Source organism: Sciurus vulgaris (genome assembly GCF_902686455.1).
Source record: "Sciurus vulgaris genome assembly, chromosome: 11".
Classification (NCBI taxonomy): Eukaryota; Metazoa; Chordata; class Mammalia; order Rodentia; family Sciuridae; genus Sciurus; species Sciurus vulgaris.
Window position 1 is genome coordinate 68,561,144 of NC_136472.1, and position 21,096 is coordinate 68,582,239.

Here is a 21,096-nt window from a genome sequence, read left to right on the forward strand (position 1 = left end):
AGAACAGCAAAGAGAGAAAGGACACAGTGCTGCCCAGGGAGGAGATTAGGATTTAGTCCATTGCCAACAGTCATTGTAACTGTTCAAATTCATGACAGAACCTCAAGTACTTAACTTGTCACAAGAACTCTTTACATTAAACATCATGAAATTATAACTCAAGAAACAAAATACAGGCACATGTATTAGAAAAAAATGAAGAAGTAGAGATCTATTTCTGAGTTGTACATTATCATTAACATAAGAAACTATATGAGCATAGTTACAGTTCTTAAGAAAAGTTATTGCTATTATGAATAATAATAAATTTAGAATATTAAAAATGTATACAGTTTTTTAAACCTTCATTTCTATTTTGCACATTATCTCTGATTAAGCTTCTTACTGATCTTGGCGAGGTCATGGTTATTATCATAATTTGTCATAGCAAATGTGAATGATATAAATATTAATGACTAACTGAGATCACATATTTAGGAAATGAAAGAACAGGAATTTAACAAGATGAACAAGACTAAGATCTAAATTATTTATTTACAATATAACCAAATAAATTGTCCAAGATTTTCAGTGGGAGAACTGGAAGATGAAGGCTACTTACAGCCTCCTCCCTAGTCTAAACTTGCGGAGAATGCCTAGACGGATCTGTTTGGTCCTGACACTGTAAACGACAGGATTAAGCACTGGGGGAAGAAGCAGGTAGATGTCAGCCATGAGGATGTGGACGATGGGAGACAGATGCTTCCCAAAGCGGTGGACCATTGACACCCCAATAACTGGTACAAAGAAGATGAGCACCACGCAGATATGGGATACACAAGTGTTCAGTGCCTTCAGCCGCTCTTCATGAGAGGCGATACCCAGAACAGCATTCAGAATCAGAATATAGGAAAGAAGTATAAAGACTGAATCCATACCTAGTGTGACAATGACCACACACAGTCCATAAACACTATTGATCCTGGCGTTTGAACAGGATAATTTCAGAACATCTTGGTGCAAACAGAAGGCATGGGAGAGGGCATTGACATGGCAGTAGTCATAGCGTCTCAGTAGCAAAGGTGTGGGTAGTACAACTCCCATGCTGCGTAGCAAGCAGGCCAAACCAATCTTCCCAATTACACTGTTGGTGAGGATGGTGGAATAGTGCAGTGGACGGCAAATAGCAACAAAACGGTCAAAGGCCATAGCCAGCAGCACTGAGGATTCCAGAAATGTGAATGTGTGGATGAAGAACAGCTGGGCATAGCAAGCACTTGCCTGGATTTCCTGAGCATTGAACCAGAGCACAGCAAGCATCGTGGGAAGTGTGGACATGGACATACCTAGGTCAGTTATTGCCAAGATGGAAAGGAAGTAATACATGGGCTGATGGAGTGAAGACTCTATCCAAACAACAGAGAGGATGGTAACATTTCCAACAAATGCTACCAAATATGCAAGACAGAATGGAATTGAGAGCCAGGAATGAACATACTCCAGTCCAGGAAAGCCCTTCAAGATAAACATAGGCTCCACAGCATTACTGTAGTTCCAGACTACCATGGCGACCTCTTCCTGACTTGGCAAATAGGGAAGAACGTGCTGTGTTATTCCTCACAGTTATGTGTTCTGAGTGAAATAATGCCACGGGGATGAAAAATATGTCCTTCCTCTAACCTCACATCAGAAGCAAGGAGTAGTCTCTTGTGGGTCTTACATAAGAAACATTTCCCCGAATTAAAGGGCACCAAATTCTGGAACAAAAGTGTGCACCACGTAAATATGGTCATCTCTGATGAGAAATTTGTTGGATTTGCATTAAGGATGCTGAAAACAAAAACTTGAACAGAACAAGAATAGAGGAAAAAAGTTTTACCATATATTATGAAGATGAAAATTTTAAAAGTAGTGTAAATTCCTATAGATTTGCATAAACGCCCAATTATAAATGTTCTGGAATAAATCAAGTATTGCTTTAAGGTTATTTTCATGAATAACTATTGAATTGATTCCAAGACCTTAGCATAGTTTCCCTTTAATTTTATTTTTATTAGATAATTCATAATATTTAAACAATTAAACGTTTAATACTTTAGTGATAAAAGGTAAATATTAAATGAAAAGAAAACAGATAAGAGAAAACAAATTCCAGAATAGCTGCACACTTGCATATTTTTTAGCAGTTTAGCATACCAATATTTCCCTAATCTAAACCATTCTCCTGGTTAAGAGGGAGGAGGAGGAGGAGGAATGTCTCTGTATGTTCTCTATGTTCTCTCTCTCTCTCTGTGTCTCTCTCTGTCTCTCTCTCTCTCTCTCACACACACACACACACACACACACACACACACACACACACACACACAGCTTTATGTCTACATGGAATCAAGGCTTAAATACTTCAAAACTAAGTCTTTAGAGCATAAGATCAATTTGCAAACATGAAAGTCCTTCCAAAGGCAGTTTTGCAACTGCTCTACAAAATAATATTAAAATAATACACTTAACACAGTTATTTATTATATTTAAATAAGTAAAATGGATTATATTCCACTTAATTGGTATTCAGCATTTCTTTAAGGATTTTTTTTTCTTTGTTGTAGTTATGGGGCTCTGCATTTGCTAGTTAAGCACCCTTGTACTGGACTATACTTCTGGCCCCTATCATTTCTTGACTGACTAATTTTTCTCTTAAAATTCTGCTTATAATAGAATTTAAAAAAAAAAAAAAAAAACAACAAAAAAAAAACATTAACCCAAATCTTCAGGTTTAAAAAAAAAAAATTAGGACTCATTCACACCTACTTCTATGAACCCATAGGAACCTCAGAAACACAGCCCTAAGTAGTCACCAGCAGTGCCTTTTACAGCAACCAAGTTCTTTCCTCCTGTTTCTGAACTTGACCCCCATGCCTGCCTTTCCTTTCCCCAGTTATCTGGCTGCGGCAGCCTCTCCTGCAGAGCCAGAGGCCCTTGTGGCCCTGGCTGTTTCCTGGGTCAATGGCGCTGAACTCAGCAGCAGAGTGCCACGGGGTTCTCTGCCCTTCCGTCCTGTGCTTCCCTATTCCACCCCTGTCTAGCCCTCGCATTCCCTGTCCTGCAGAGTAGGCCTCGTAGACCTCGTTGTCCCTGCGGCAGTGGCTCAGCATCGCCCTGGCTGCTCTGGTAAATTCCAGGCTCTGACTGCAGAGTCCCTGGGCTCTGGCTACCTACCAGGGATCTTCTATTGTATTGATTGTGTTTCATAAAAAAACTTTTTTTTTTTAAAATTTTCTCCTTTCTACTGATTCTTATCTCCATTTTATAGTGTGAAGACTTCCAGTTCTTAGGCTGCAAAACCTATAATTCTGAAGAAAACTTTATAATCTGTATCTGGGAACAGAAGAAAAACCAGTCCAACTCTCCATATGGTAAGAATGATTTCTCTCATTTTCCACCAGTCCAGGTGTCCCTCATCCTCTGGGTCACACTCCACCCTGGTCCTCTTCTCCAGCCCCAAGCAGCCTAAACTGAACTTTCTTTGGGGCTTTTGTCCTGGATAAAGCAGTCAGCTACTCAGTAATTCTACACCTACCAGCCAGAATACTTTTCCATGCTAGCAAATCCGTCTCTGCTTTCTTCCTTAATTCGTCCAACCCTAATATAAATTAGATTTTCTTCAATTCTCATTTAAGTTTCAGGAAATTAAACAAGTCACCATTCTTTAGGATTATCATTCTCTCAGCTCTAAGTCTCCTTTGTGCTAATTGCAACGTTTAGAAAATTGCAGTTTCAGGTCAGTCCATTAACTCCACAGACTGAAGTTATAACAGACAAGAATATCTCTGTGTGTGCTTTTCATTTCTTTTTGTTGCATATGTTTAAGGTGTACAGCATAATGTTTTGACATACATATGTACAGTGAAATGATTATTACAGTCAAGCAAACTATCCTGTTACCTTCCGTAGATACTAAGGAGATGGAGGGTAAAAGCACATAAAATGTACTCTTTTTACCAACTTTTCAGTATACAAGACTCTATCATTAGGTATAGCATTCATGCTGTATGTTAGATTTTTATTCCCATTCACCCTACTTAACTGCAGTTTGCATCCTTTGACCATTTTCTCACTATATCCTCCCTTTGCCCACCTCTGCTCTCCTGTTTCTACATGTGCATCTTCTTCCTTATACTTCTCTTATTACATTTGCCATGTCTTTCATTTTTCCTCAGTCCCTTTATTGTTGTCTTTCCTCAGATTTTTCTTCTATTTACAGATCATTCACATTGAGCAATTTGGGGGTTTTTGTTTGTTTATTTTAATGCAGTTTAACTACTCTGAGGTTGACAGCAAAGACCATTGTTTCAAAAGGTGGAGGCATGAAAAGACTCACATCACACACTGCAAGTAATTAGGGAAAACAACTAAAGGTAAGATTATTTTCTTGTAGCCTCTCCATCATCTTCACCACAGTTCTTGAAAAGTGTTTTCCACTGACCATTTTATCTTAAAATTGCCAAACAAATATTGGAGAAGGACTTTAACATATATCATGCATTCCAAAATTGTTCACAGATAGTGACAGCCATTTTTCCCTCCTACATAAGTTATACATTGCCCTTCTAAGAATTTTACTCTTTGGAACACATAGCACAAAATATGCTAAAATATATCTACTATTATTTATAATTTAAATTTTAACACTTACCTGAAATTTGTGCACATGTCAGTTGTATCACTGTAAAGGCTTAGCATACAACCAAGAGCTGTTTCCCAAATAATTTAAGTTGCATTTTGTTCTGTTCTGATTAAACTTTTCTCTACTGTAGACCTGTAGACAAAAGAACATCCTTCTTCTGCTTCTACTTCTGTGACTTTCTCATTTTCTTTCTTTTCATTTACTTTCTAAAGATCTTTAATTTACCATTCTCTTCTGTTTCCTATAGGCTGTTCTTTCTATTTTGTCTTTGTGTAAATGTGTGTCTCTTCAGCACATAATCCGATTTTTGCAGTCCTTTTCTTGCCTTATCTTACTTATCATTTTTCCTTCTTTTCTGTACTTTTAGTTCTTGCTCTTTTTGGATTTTTCCTTACCTGAGAAGGGTCAAACCTGTACTGATTACAGAATCTACAATTTGATTCTCCTTGGACCTCAGATCTTGAAAACCTTTGATTCTGTGGGTAGTGAGGATTGGATACTTCCACTATGTCTATAAATACTCCTTGTTTCTCCTGGGACAGCATATTAGGGATTGATAGTAGATTCTTCTGGATCTCCAGGGATGAAACAACTGTAAACAGCCCTAACTACAGCTCCAGCAATAGCATGTGATCATAGTCCTGGAAATAATGGAAAAGCTTCCCTGCTTCCATCTGTAATTCCCAGTCCTTTATTTCAAATGTGATTCTTTCAAATAAGCATAAAAAAGTGAATTTGTGATAACTTCACTGACCCAGAGAAATCCTGGAGTCAATCTATATTAAGGCATGATACAGAACCATGGCAACAAAGAACAATTATAGACTTTCTGTTTTCCATTTCTTGATGATGAATTGTTTATTAGTCATATCTTTAAAAACAATCTGTTGAGCAACAGCAAGGTTCAAGGTTCCAAACTAAACATGGCAAAGGTAAAATTTCACCACCGTTTCCAAAGTGTTTAGTAGGTAGCACGTCCTTTCAGTGCATTCTTTTCTTTTCTTTTTTTCTTTTTTATTTTTTTTTGCCGTTAGTAGTTTTTTTTTTTTTTTTTGGTGGTACTGGAGATTGAATTCAGGGGTGCTGTACCACTACATCCCAGCCCTTTATTTATTTATTTTAAATATTTGTTTAGTTGTAAATGGATGTAATAACTTTATGAATCTTTAAAACTTTTTTTTAATTATTTAGTTGTAGATGGACACAATACCTTTATTTTATTTATTTTTATGTGGTGCTGAGGATCAAACCCAGTGCCTCATGCATGCTAGGCAAGTGCTGTACCACTGAGCCAAAACCGCAGACCCATTATTTATTTATCTTTATGTGGTGCTGAGGATTGAACCCAGGGCCTCGCACGTGCTAGGCAAGCACTCTACCACTGAGCTACAACCCCAGCCCTTTATTTATTTTTAAAAATTCATTTATTCTTTTTTTTTTTTTTTTTTTTTTTGCGGTACCAGAGGTTAAACCCAGGGCTGCTTTACTAATGAACTACATCCCCAGCCCTTTTTTTTTAAAAAAACAGGGTCTTGCTAAGATGTCAAGGCTGTCCTGGAACTTTTGATTTCCCTTGTCTCAGGCTCCTGAATCTCTGGGACTACAGCTGTGTGCCACTACACCTGGCTCAGCAGAACAATTCTGAAACATGCTCTACAAGATTATTTACGAGGTCCCTAATGAGACTGAGTTCCAGTGGCCCACAATGGCAGCCCATTTCTTACTATACCCATTATTGGTTTTCTCCCTTTCCTGCCTTAGTTCCCCCATTCCTTCACTTGTGGTAAATGGAATCACCTTCCACATAAATTATCTGCTCACAAGTCTTCGCTTCCAGGCTCACTTTGAGGAACCCAAACTAAGACACTCTGCTAGTCTCACTTTATTATATTTACATTACTTGCATGGCTCTCATGCACATGGGTCCTCAGGCTGAGAAGGTTATATCCCTCACCAAACGGCCTCCCCAACATCCCTGGGATGGGGGCAAAACAGACTCACCTCCCCCAAGTAACTGTACTTGCCCCTGAGGATCTGCCGGTACAGCCGGGCGTGGTTGTCATCTTCAAAGGGCATGGTACCACTGAGCAGGATGTAGGCAATGACACCCAGTGCCCACGTGTCCACAGAGTTGGTGTATGGCTTGCAGACAAGGACCTCAGGAGCAATGTACTCAGGCGTGCCGCAGATGGTCTTCATCAGGCAGTCATCACCCTTCTTGCGGGCACTGGCTAGGCCAAAGTCAGTGATGATGATCTTGGAGTCAGTGCCTGTATGGTAGTAGAGCAAATTCTCAGGCTTGAGGTCTCGGTGTGTGATGCCCAGGGCATGCAGATATCGAACACCATCCAGCACCATCTGCAGCACCCTTGTAGCATACCGCTCAGTGAAGGAACCCTTGGCAATGAAGCGGTCGAACAGTTCACCACCAGTGGCCAGCTCCATTACCATGTACACACGCTCCTGTGTCTCAAACACCTCCACCAGCTGGATGATGTTGGCATGGCGCACCCGGCGCAGCACACGCAGTTCAGATTCACACACCTCCCGCCCCTCTCGATACTTGGTCTCTATCATCTTGATGGCATATGGTTGCTGGGTTGCCCGGTGCTCCACACGTACCACTTGGCTAAAGCTGCCTCGGCCAATCAGGGCTTTGATGTCGTACTTAGTGGTCACAGTGGGTCAAACTTGGCCCTGTACTTTGCCACTCTGGCCCTACGTGGTGGCTCTGTGTGGCCAGTAGTGGGGGCACCAGAACAGGTGTTTGCATACTGACTAGCAGCTGGGAACCCTGCTTTGAAAGGGCCAACACTGTCCACCTCTGTGATGAAATGTTTGTATACATCATTCTTTGTGCCACTGAAGGGCTCCACCTTCTTGACCAGATCCAGCTGGACATCCTTGGGTGGCTCAGGAAGAACCTTGCTTGTCCCACAGCCCATCACAGACACGGAGGCATCCTCTCCAGCGAGGCTGGCAGGACCTGCTCTGCAGGCAGTGCCCGGTCTACATCGCGTGGGCGGCGAGCTCTTCCGCGGCTCCGGGGCTCTGCGGACCGTCTCCCGGCCGCCGCCGCCGCCTCCATCGCATTCTTTTCTTATAGCTTAGTTATCCTAACACTTTGTAATTATTTCTAAATTCTAGCAGGGTAGGGTGGTGCATGCCTGTAATTCTAGCAATTTGAGAGGCTGAGGCAGAAGGATTGCAAGTTTGAGGCCAGCCTCTATAATTTAGCAAGACTGTCTCAAAAAAATTGAAAGGGTTAGGGAAGTGTAGGATTGAGGATTGGTGGTAGAGTACTCTGGGTTCAATTCCTAGAATCAAATAATTATAAAAACATATATTTTAGAAATATTTTATCAATTTCTAACACTATATATATTGGAAATTTATAGAGAATGCACTGTAGGAGAACTGAAAAATATAAAGCATACCAGATATTCATGTCTAAGAACATGAGCTTCAGATAATTAAGGTGCTTAATTTCTCTCAATATTGCTTTATATTTTTCTGTTTACAGAGTACATATATTACATTAGATATGTGTAATATAAATATAAAATTTATTCTTATATATAAATAAAAATTTATATAAATGTAATTTATAAATTACATATTTCTAAATTTTCCATATTGAAGTATAAAAATAAAGTCAATATATATTATTTTATTCCCAATTAGCAATTGGTAGACTCTTTATGCCTTATTTTGTATCCATTCACACCTGCACAGTTAAGCCCAGCTTCTTTCTGCCTTATTTCAAATCTTATATATATTTCTTGCTTTGCTTCACTGGCTACAATCTCCAGTGTAATGCTGAATGGAATTGATGAAAACTCCTTTTCTCTGTAGATATCAGAGTTGACATTTCAACATTTCACCATAAGTATGTCTGCTAGAATTTTTTTCTTTTTATAATCAGAGATTTTGGTTGCCGTCCATTGGTCATATGATAAGGTTTTCTATAAAGAGTAAATGTAAAATTTCATGAAATTATTTTATGTCCATTGAAGAGTTATGATACTTATTATTTTCTCTTATCATCCTATTATTGTGATTAATTATATTGATTTATTTTCAGTATCAACCTCACATTTCTGAATAAATCCACATTTGGCATATCACTTTATTTTGCCTTATTTATTACAGGATTTGATTTGTTAATATTGGGTTAGAAAATTTACATCAATGTTTATCAGTAAAAGTGACCTGAAATAGTCCTTACTTAACCATGTCTCTGCCATGCTTTGGAATTATAAGATCATGCAGAACTAGGTTTGGTATGCAAATGATTTATGAGGCATTGAAACCTGTGAAGGGAAGAGGGAGAAAGCAGCACTGGGCAGGAGGAAGGATGAACTACAACTCGGACCTGGCAATACCTTGGCCAACACACTGGGGCTCTCCAGCCCACACTGGGGCACCAAGACTCCTGATCCACACAGTCATCTAACATGGGATGCCTGGAAGTGTCTCAGCTCAGGGCCATGTTTCTTGGAGGTTGAGACAAACCCTGGAGAAGCAGATAAAATATCTCTACTTATGTCATACCCCATAATTATATGGGTTTTCAATACATTTATTTACTTCTATTTCATTAAATCTCCCCCAGTTGTTTTTGGAAATTCAAAATTATTAAAAATTTGAGATTTTTTCAGAAATTACTCTCAAATGTCTTTGTATTTTCCTAAAGCTATATACACTAAACTGATTATATTACCTCTTTCCATTACTAAGAGCATGCTGTATGAGTCATAAGAATTCTTTGTGTCAGAAGTTTTCTTCAAGAAGCTTTAGACTTGATTCTATATAGATAAGCCATGTGATTATGTCTGTCCAGGTGAGTGGAATAATTATTCAGTCTAATACCCTATATGTCTTCATGTCTGCTACTATATATCTGATCACACAATGCTGATCTCTCCATTCTAAATTGTCCATCCAGGATTTCTTCCCCTAAACCCAAACATTCAAAGGTAGGGCTGAGGAGAATAAATTTGTATCTACTATTGCAATAACAATATCAATACTATTTAAAAATTATGCTGTGAAGAACTGATTAACAGGGCTTAATTCATCCTATATTGGTTAGCCCTGTGATAGTAAAATTATTAATAATACTTAACAAATATGAAAACCAAATCATAAAGTTAAATAACCTGACCAAAGCCTCATAGGTAGTAAGTAGATAATCCATCAAATCTAACAGTTAGACCACAACTGACATCATAAATACACCACCAATGGAAATATTTTCTTAAACTCTCCCAGTGTGGTAACACAAAGGGTCTTTTCCTAGTTATTCTAAAAGTGTGATGTCCATAGAAATCACCTGGAGATTTTGATGAACATACAGATTCTGATTCAATGGATTTTTTATTGATTCTTTTTAGTTACACTTGACAATAGAATATCTGAAATCATTGTAAAAGTATGGAATATAATGTGTTCTAATTCAGTCCCCAGTATTTCCCCTTCCCCTCTTTCCTCCCACCCCCATTCCCTTCTCTCTGTTGATCATTTTCTTATTTACTTATAGTATTTTCTAAAATATCTTGTGGATGCAGATGATAATTAGATTCACTGTGGGATATTCATATATGTACATAGAAAAGTTATCTCAGATTCATTCCATTGACTTTTCCTTTCCTATTCCTCCTCCCTTCCCTTCATTCCCCTTTGTGTATTCCACTGATCTTTTTTCTATTCTATTTTTATCACCCCTTATTTTGAACAAGCCTCTGCATATCAGAGAAAACATTAAATCTTTGGTTTGGGGGAAATTGACTTATTTCACTTAGCATGATAGTCTCCAGTTCCATCCATTTACCAACAAATGACATAAAGTCATTTATGACTAAGTAATACACCATTGTGTATATATACAACATTTTCTTTAACCATTCATCTGTTAAAGGGAACAGAGTTTGGATCCACAGCTTAACTATTGTGAATTGTGCTGCTATAAACACTGATGTGTCTGTGTCACTGAAGTATGGTGATTTTAAATCTTCCAGAAATATACCAAGGAGTGGAAGAGCTGGGTCATATGGTGGTTCCATTCCTATGTTTTTGAGGAATCCCCATACTACTTCCCATAGTGGTTGCATCAATTTTCAGTCTCACCAACAATGTATGGTGTACCCTTTCCCCACATCCTTACCAACATTTATTTTTACTGGTAGTCTTGATAATTGTCGTTCTGACTGGTGTGAGATGAGATCTCGGTGTAGTTTTAAGTCGTACTTCTCTATTACTAGAGATGCTGAACATCTTTTCATACATCTATCTGTTCACCATATTTCTTCTTTGGAGAAGTGTCTGTTTAGTTCCTTTGCCCATTTATTGCTTATTTGGTTTTGGAGGATTAAGTATTTTGAGTTCTGTGTATATGCTGGATATTGATGTCCTATCTGAGAAACAGGTGGCAAAGATTTTTCTCCCACTCTATAGGTTCTCTCTTCATGTTCTTGATTGTTTCCTTTGCTTTAAGGAAGTCTTTAGTTTGATGCCATCCCATTTCTTGTGCTTTAGGAGTCCTGTTAGGAAGTCAGTTCCTGAGCCAACATGCTGGAGTGTTGGGCCTACCTTCTATCAAGTACAGGTTTTCTGGTCCAATTTTTAAGTCCTTGGTCCACTTTGAGGTTTGTTTTCTGCAGGGAGAGAGATAGGGGTTAAATTTCATTGCACTACACATGAATTTTCAGTTTTCCCAGCAACATATGTTGAAGAGGCTATCTTTTCTACAATGTTTATTTTTGGTGCCCTTGTCTTCTATGCGTTAAGTGTGTTTATGTGGATTTGTCTCTGTGTCTTCTATTCTTTTCTCTGCTCTTCTGCCCATTTTGGTGCCAATACCATGCTGTTTTTGTTACTTTAGCTCTGTAGTATAATTAATGATCTGGGATTGTGATGCCTCCTGCTTTGCTTTTCTGACTAAGGATTGCTTTTGCTATTGGGCCTCTTATTTTTCCAGATGAATTTCATAACTGCATTTTCAATTTATGTGAAGAACACCATTGGAATTTTGATGGAAATTACATTGAATCTATGTAGCACTTTTGATAGTATGGCCATTTTGACAATATTAATTTTGATCTATCCAAGAACATGGGAGATCTTTTGATCTTCTAAGGTCTTCCTCTATTTCTTTTTTAGTGTCCTGTAGCTTTCACTATCGAGATCTTTCACCTCTTTTGTTAAATTGATTCCCAAGTATTTTATTTTTTCAAATAATTTTTAATAAAATATTGGCAAACTGCATACGAAAACATATCCCAAACATAATGCACCATGATCAAGTAGGATTCATCTCAGAGATTCAAGGTTGGTTCAACATATGGAAATCAATAAATGCAATCCATCACATCAAAGACAAAAATCTCATGATTATTTCAATAGATGCAGAAAAGGGATTTGACAAAGTACAGCAGTCATTCATTTATAAACTAGAAAAACTAGGGATAGAAGGGATTTACCTCAACATTATAAAAGCTATGTGTGACAAACCCAAGGCCAATATTATTCTGAATGTAGAAAAACTGAAATCATTTTATTTAAAAACAAAACAAGACAAGGTACCCACTTTTGCCACTCCTGTTCAACATACTACTTGAAACTCTAACAACACCAATTAGACAAGAGAAGAAAATTAAAGGGATACAAATATGAAAAGAAGAGCTTAAGTTATCTCTCTTTGCTGATGACATCGTCCTGTATTTAGACGATCTCCTTAAAAAAAAAAAAAAAACTCCACCAGAAAAAAGTCTTCTAGAGCTCATAAATGAGTTCAATAAAGTAGCAGGGTGCAAAGTCAACACCCATAAATAAATAGTGTTCCTATACTCCAATGATGAATCTGCTAAAAATGAAATTAGAAAAACTATCCCATTCATAATAGCCTCAAAAATATAAAAATATTGATCCAATAGTTTCTAATGGTCTTAATATTCTTAATTTCTAGCAAGCTTTCAGGTAATGTCATTGTTGCTTCTCTAAGGATTACACACTTTGAGTTCTTAGGAGTTGGAGTATGTTGACAATGTAAGAGATGTGAGAGGTGTGAATATAACAGAATGTTTTAAGACTGGAAACCAGGGTTAACATTTCATTTTGAAGTCAAAACTGAAGAAATCAGAATCCATCTCTTCTCCTGCTCTGACCTATACTTTGACCCTTCAACTCATGCTCATAGATTTTGGTGTCTTTGGCTTGAAAATCTAGCCTCTACTTCAGCCATTTTGCAGAAGAGCCTGGACTGTTCTCACTCATTCTGGATAAAACACTTGGTGTTATGACCAAAAGCAGTTTTGAAGGCAGAGTCATATGTAACCTGTTTCTCTCTGACTCAGTAAGCCAAGAGGGTGGGGGTGAAGAATTTGGGGGGCACTTTACAGAACTGAATTTATTTTTGAGCTCTAGAAGTTTTCTGGTGAATATTGAGGGTCTTCAATATAGGATAATGTCATTGGCAAACAGATAATTTAAACTCTTCTTTTCATATTTGTATCCCTTTTGTTCCTTTGTCATAACACTGCAACTATGCTGGAAAAGAGTGATTCCGTGTCCAATTCATCTTGATATAGAGCAAATACTTCTTCCACAGGACCTGCCATTGGTCTGAGACTGAAAAATTCCCTTATAGATTACATGGGAGGTAATGAGAGATGGGCATAATGGGGTGGGAAGACACAGAGTCATCAATATCTCCTTGTCAGGACCACATGAATGTTTAATTACCATCTTAGGTCATGTTTACTTTCCCTCCTGAAACTACTCTGCATTCACAACTTACTTTTCTTCTATCCAGAAAATTCCATATCATTGATAATATAAAGGTTATTTAGATCCACAGCCTGTCTCAAATTAGTCTACAATGTCATAGAAGGGTCTGCAAAGTAAACAAGTATGAGACAGCGATAAACCCTGTAATAAACATATGTACAAGTTAGACCTGTGAGTAACTGGAATGGGAAGCTAATCTCCCTGGGTTGATCAGAGGAGATAAATAGCTAAAGTGAACTCAGGGCAAAGAAAGAAAGAGAGATAGAGAGGGAAAAAAAAAGTGCATAAACTTAGGTCATGTCTTTGGGTTAAAGCTTAAACTTTCTTTCACAGGGATTAAAAATGAAGAGAGAATATTGAAATGAATCTTTCAACATAAAGAAATGATAACTGAGGAGATAAATATGTTTCCCCTGAATTAAATATTGCACAATGCATGCATACAATGTATACATGTACTATATACATGTACTGTATATGTATACATGTATACATGTACTGAACATGTTAGGTCTTTTCTTTCTTTTGCTTCTCCCTTTCTCTCTTTTTCTTTCTTTCTTTCTCTTTCTTTCTTTCTTTCTTCTTTTCATCCTCTCTTCCTTTCTTTTTTTCTCTCCATGCTGGGAATTGAACTCATGGGTGCGCTACCACTGAGTATATTCCCAGTCCTTCTTATTTTTTATTTTGAGACAAGGCCTAAATTGCCGAGACTGGCCTCAAGCTTACAATCCTCCAGCCTCAGCCTCCGTAGCATCTGTGATTATAGGTGTGCACCAGAGGGTCTGCCTAGTATATACATTTTATAATATTTATTTATGGTAATGTTTATGCATACAATAATTATAAGAATAGCAACTATAATATTAAGAACAGTCAAATTTTACTGATTTCTAAGTGTCAAGAAATTTGTACAAATTTTCTCAGTTATGGGGAAATTTTTTATTTTGCATGTTAAGACTCAAAGAGATAAATAATTTACCAAAAGTTAGAGAGAGGATGTACAACTAGTGGAGCCTACCATTTTTATCTTATACACACACTTGTGCACACACACACACACACACACACACACACAAACACAAACACAGACATAAACACACACACAAATGTTGTAGAAAAACTACACAAACATACATTTTTTTAAATTATTTAAAATTTTCAAAGAAGTAATCCCCTCTCTTTTGCCATCTTTGGTACATTCTTCAAAGAAAACCTACTTTTAGTTGTTTAAGTTTATTCTTTTACAACTTTTCTAGTGGATTTCCATGTTCCACTTTACGTTGTCCAATTTGCTAATAAAGTGGAGTGTGTTTTTGATAAGGAAAAGTGAGATATGAAAAATATGATTTTGTTCAGGGGAGAAAAAGGAATTTCATTTTAGAATAGAATGACTGAGCATTCCAAAATAAGAAAGTGGAAAATTTGTATGGACATTTTTAAAAAGTAAAAGGTTGTAAAATGTAGTCTTAGAAAGGGGATATTATGTGCAGTCTGGCTAAATATTTAAATGGATTTATTTATATATTTTTAAAAAGCTTCAAATGTCAAAAGCATACAGACACAAAACCAAAACAACAAGATTTCTTGGATTATTGGTTTGCTCTTAATGGTAAAATATCTTCACCTTTTTAGGAATCTGCCTAGGATGCCAAAGTTTTTTGATTGATTCCTTGTTTTATGCTAACCTTGTATAATGCCCTTGATTATTTAAGAGAACCACAGCTTCTCACTTTTGAAAGAGTTTAGTGTTTTGTTTTAATGTTTCCATCCCAAAATCAATTTCTAAATGAAAACTTCTTGTTTGTTTACTGAACTTGAGATTTTCTAGAGAGCCCCGTTAAAATTTTTAAAAATTTGTTTTATTACCTTATAAAGAGAAATGTTTTAAAATTTTTTGGTTTGTTTGGCATGCTACATTGCATGAGAAGCACCATCAAATAAGGAGAGAAAATATAACTACTATAGATGACACTTTTATGGTAAAATAGTTTCATTGAAGAAATTATATAAAGTGAATAGAATTTTATCAACACCCTTGCTATACATGTATATAATGTACCTTGATATAATGCTATCAGTCATAATTCCAGTAAATATTTTATATTGTGTGTCACAGAAACAATCACATTTCTTGTCAAATACATTCTCATCATATCATCAGAAGCTGAGAGTGTCATAAAACTGATAACTAAAAAAATAAGCAAAACAAAATGTATTATATTGACTAGAACTGAATGAGCTTGTACAGGATGACTATAGATCTTGTTTTGGAACACAGCTGGATCTTCAAAGTGCTCTCTGTGTATGTAAGGAAACTCTCTTTTGTCTTAAGCCAGATATAAATTATAGAAATTTACTAGATTTTACTTTATAAAAGAAATTCAGATCAAAACTACACTAAGATTTTATCTCAAACCAATCAGATAAGCAGTCATCAATAATAAAAACAATAATAAATGCTGGAGATAATGTGGATTAAAAGGAAGATTTTTATGCTGTTGGTGGGATTGTAAATTAGTACAACCACTGTGGAAATCATTATGGAGGTTCATCAAAAGATTAGGCATAGAATCACTATATGACCCATCTATACCACTCCTTGATATTTATCCTAAAGAATTAAAGTCATCATGCCATAGTGGTACATATATACCCATGTTTATAGCAACTAAACTATGTTTCACAAAAGTCAAACTATGAAATCAACCTAGATGTCCATCAATAGATAAATGAATAAAGAAAATGTAATATATATAAAATGGAGTTTTATACAGACACAAAGAAAAATGGAATTGTGTCATTTGCAGGAAAATGGATGAAACTTGAGTCCATTATGTTAAGCAAAATAAGCCAAACTCAGAAGATCAAGGGATCATTTGTTTTCTCTCATATGTGGAAACTAGAAAAGAAAAAGGAAGAGAAAGGTGGAAGGAGTAAGATCTCATGAAAATAAAAGGAAAATCAGTAGAGGAAAGGGATCAGTGGTGGAAGAAGGGGAAGAAGGGGTTAAGTGCTGGGGTATGATATTGGCCTAATTGTTTTATTGTGTGCATGTATGAATAGGTAACAACAAATCCTATCAAAATGTACAACTATAGTGCACCAATAAAATAATGGAAAGAAAATGAAAATGAAGCATTTATCTTTTTTTGTACCTTATCCCTCCAGAATTTGGAAACTTTTATTGAATATTCTTATATCTGTGGCAACATAGTTATTTGAATGTATTCAATAAAACACTACTCACCTTGTAACATGACACAAATTAGAAATAATGCTTATATTATGAAGATTTTGTCTGCCATGTTTTGCTTGAGAATAATGTGCTTAGAATCATATTTAAGGAGATTGATGGAGTCAATGGTTATGGAGTCCTCTTGCAAAAGTCAGCCTGATACCTGCTTTCAGACTACCAGACATAAAGGTGAATAAAGATTATCTCTTCCAGGAGGTCCAGAAACCTCAGGATATTTGGGGGAACCTTAGGAAAACAGGAAATGACTCAAATCCAGAGGTTTTGTTGATCAGCTTTGGTGGTTAAGTTGTTGCCTTGGATTCCTAGACTTGAAAGATCATTGAAAATCAAATCCCAGATTTCCTGTGAAAAAGTTGCAGAAAGAAAACTCAAAATGGTCTGTATAATACCCAGTAACACTAACCTTCAGATATGAAGACAAAATAAAATCCTTCCATGATAAACAAAAGGTAAAAGAATTTACAAGTAGAAAGCCTATGCTGCAGAACATTCTCAGCAAAATATTTCATGAAGAAGAAATGAAAAACAATAATGTAAGTTAGCAAAGGGAGGAACTACCTTAAAGGAAAAGCCAATCAAAGGAGAAACCAAGCCAAGTTAAAAACCAAAAATAAGCCAAAATGACCAGGCATACAAATCTCAATAATAACCCTGAATGTTAATAGCCTAAAGTCATCAATCAAAAGACAGAAACTGCCAGATTGGATTTAAAAAAAGACCCAACAATATGCTACCCTCAAGAGACTCATGTCATAGAAAAAGACATCCATCCACAGACTAAAGGTGAAAGGATGGGAATAAAACTTACAACGCACACAGATTCAGTAAAAAAGCGATGGTTTCCATCCATATATCAGATAAAGTGAACTTCAAGTTAAAGTTAGAAGGGATAAGAAGGACATTTCATATTGCTTAAGGGAACCATCAATAAGGAAGTCATAACAATTGTAAATATTTATGCCCCCAAAATGGTGCATCCATGTACATCAAACAAATCCTTCTCAATTCCAAGAATCAAACAGACCACAATGCAATAATTCTGGGTGACTTTAACACACCACTGTCACCACTGGATAGATCTGCCAAAAAAAAAAATCTAAGCAAAGAAACTATAAAACTATCACTATTTGCTGATAAAATAATTTTATATTTAGAGGATCCAAAAAACTCCACCAGAAAACTTTTAGACTTAACACGATCAATAACCTAACAGATATATATAGAATATTCCATCCATAAAAGAGTGAATACACTTTCTTCTCAGCAGTACATGGATCTTTCTCTAATATAGGCCATATGTTATGACACAGAGCAGCCCCTAGTATATACAAAATAACAGAGATACTACCTTGTATTCTAACAGATCATAACGGAATGAAATTAGAAATGAATGATAAAATAAAAACAGTAACTACTCCAATACCTGGAGACTAAATAATATGCTATTGAATGAAGCATAGATAACAGAAAACATCAGGGAGGAGATAAAAAATTTTTCTTACAGGTAAATGAGAATGACAATACAACATATCAAAATTTCTAGGACACTATGAAAGCAGTACTAAGAGGAAAATTCATTTCATGGAGTGCATTCAAGAAAAGAATAAAAAGTCAACAACTAAATGACCTAATATTACATCTCAAAGCCCTAGAAAAGAAAGAAAAGTAGTAGAAGAAAGGAAATAATTAAAATCAGAGCTGAAATCAATGAAATTGAAACAAAAGAAATAATTCAAAAAATTGACAAAATGAAAAGTTGGTTCTTTGAAAAAGTAAACAAAAGAGATAAACCCTTAGTCACACTAACAGAAGAGAAAGAAAACTCAAATTGTTAAAATTCTTGATGAAAAAGGAAATATCATAACAGACACCATTAAAATACATCACAGAATAAGAAGCTACTTTGAAAACCTGTACTCAAACAAAATAGAAAATCTTAAAGACATCAACAAATTTCTACAGACATACTATCCTCCCAAATTGAACCAGGAGGACATACACAATTCAAACTGATTAATTTCAAGCAAATGAAATGGAGGAGTCATCAAAAGTCTACCAACCAAGAAAAACCCAGGGCCAGACAGATTCTCAGCTGAGTTCTACAAGACTTTCAAAAAAAACTTATACCAAAACCAGACAAAGATGCATCAAGGAAAGAAAACGTTAGACCAATATCTCTGATGAACATAGATGCAAAAATCCTTAACAAAATCCTGGAAAATTGCTTACAAAAACATATTAAGAAGATAGTGTGCCACGATCAAGTGGGGTTCATCCCAGGGATGCAAGGTTGGCTCAACATCTGGAAATCAATAAATGTAATTCATCGCATCAATAGACTTAAAGTTAAGAATCACATGATTATTTCAATAGATGCAGAGAAAGCGTTTGACAAAATACAACACCACTTCATGCTCAAAACACTAGAAAAAATAGGTATAGTAGGAACATACCTCAACATTGTAAAGGCAATTTATACTCAGCCCACAGCCAACATCATTCTTAATGGAGAAAAACTGAAAGGAGTTCCTTTAAAAACTGGAACAAGATTCACTACTTCTATTCAACATCACGTTTGAAATACTAGCCAAAGTACTTAGACAGACCAAAGTAATGAAAGGAATACGAATAGAAAAAGAACTCAAACTATCACTATTTGTCCATGAAATGATTCTATATTTAGAGGATCCAAAAAACTCCACCGGAAAACTTCTAGACATAATAAATGAATTCAGCAAAACAGCAGGATATAAAATCAACACACATAAATCTAATGCATTTCTATTCATAAGCAATGAATCATTTGATAGAGAAATTAGGAAAGCAACTCTGTTCACAATAACCTCAAAAAAATAAAATAAAATACTTGGGAATCAATCTAACAAAAGATGTGAAAGAACTCTACAATGTAAATGATAGGACATTGAAGAAAGAAATTGAAGAAGACCTTAGAAGATGGGAAGAACTCCCATGTTCTTGGATAGGCAGAATTATTATTATCAAAATGGTCATACTTCTAAAGTCACTATACAGATTTAACACAATTCCAATTCAAATCACAATGATATTTCTCGTAGAAAAAGAGAAAGAAATCATGAAATTCATCTGGAAGAGCAAAAGACCCAGAATAGTCAAAGCAAGTCTGGGCAGGAAGAGTGATGCAGGAGGTATCACAATACCACATTTAAACTGTACTATATTGGCTTCATAGAATGAGTTTGGGAGGGTTCCCTCCTCTTCTATTTTATGGAATACTTTGAGAAGTATTGGAATGAGCTCTTCTTTAAAGGTTTTGTAGAACTTGGCTGAGAACCCATCTGGTCCTGGACTTTTCTTTGTTGGTAGGCTTTTGATGACCTCTTCTATTTCATTACTTGAAATTGGTCTGTTTAAATTGTGTATTTCCTCCTCATTCAGTTTAGGCAATTCATAAGTCTCTAGAAACCTGTTGATGTCTTCAAAATTTTCTACTTTGTTGGAGTATAGATTTTCAAAATAGCTTCTAATTATGTTTTGTATTTCAATCCTGTCTGTTTTGATATTTCCTTGTTCATTCCGAATTTTAGTGATTTGGGTTTTCTCTCATCTTCTCTTTGTTAGTGTGGCTAAAGGTTTATCAATTTTGTTTATTTTTTCGAAGAACCAACTATTTATTTTGTCAATTTTTTGTATTGCTTCTTTTGTTTCAATTTCATTGATTTCAGCTCTGAGTTTAAATATTTCCTGTCTTCTAATACATTTGGTGCTGGTCTGTTCTTCATTTTCTAGGGCTTTGAGCTGTAATGTTAGGTCGTTTATTTGTTGAGTTTTACTTCTTTTATTAAATGCGCTCCATGAAATAAATTTTCCTCTAAGTACTGCTTTCATAGTGTCCCAGAGATTTTGATATGATGTTTTACCTCTAAGAATTTTTTAATTTCCTTCCTAATACCTTCTGTTATCCATTCATCATATAATAGCATATTGTTTAATCTCCAGGTGTTGGAATAGTTTCTGTTATTTACTCTTTCATTTATTTCTAACTTCAATCCATTATGATCTGATAGAATATAAGGTAGTGTCTCTATCTTCTTGTATTTACTAACATTAGCTTTGTGGCATAATATATGGTCTATTTTAGAGAAGGATCCATGTGCTGCTGATCACACTGATACCTAAACCAGACAGAGATACACTGAGGAAAGAAAATTTCAGACCAATATCCTTAATGAACATCGACACAAAAATTCTCAACAAATTTTTAGCAAATCGCATACAAAAACATATTAAAAAGATAGTGCACCATGATCAAGTGGGTTTCATCCCAGGGATGCAAGGTTGGTTCAACATCAGGAAATCAATAAATGTAATTCACCATATCAATAGACCTAAAGTCAAGAATCACGTAATT

General features: G+C 35.9%; 2 protein-coding genes across 2 annotated transcripts; both read right to left on the minus strand.

Annotated features, from left to right (window-relative positions):
- Positions 1 to 597: 597 nt before the first annotated feature.
- LOC306640480 (olfactory receptor 51L1) lies at positions 598 to 1,545 on the minus strand (the record flags this gene model as incomplete). Its single annotated transcript, XM_079104763.1, has 1 exon — positions 598 to 1,545. The coding sequence occupies one exon, from the start codon at positions 1,543 to 1,545 to the stop codon at positions 598 to 600; it is 948 nt and encodes a 315-aa protein (XP_078960889.1).
- Positions 1,546 to 6,194: 4,649 nt separating this feature from the next.
- Positions 6,195 to 7,647, minus strand: LOC306640436 (serine/threonine-protein kinase H1-like). The gene is given in 2 exon segments (XM_079104716.1): positions 6,195 to 7,344; positions 7,347 to 7,647. Coding segments are annotated over 2 exon segments (993 nt in total). The 5' UTR covers positions 7,609 to 7,647; the 3' UTR covers positions 6,195 to 6,613.
- Between the last annotated feature and the right edge of the window lie 13,449 nt (positions 7,648 to 21,096).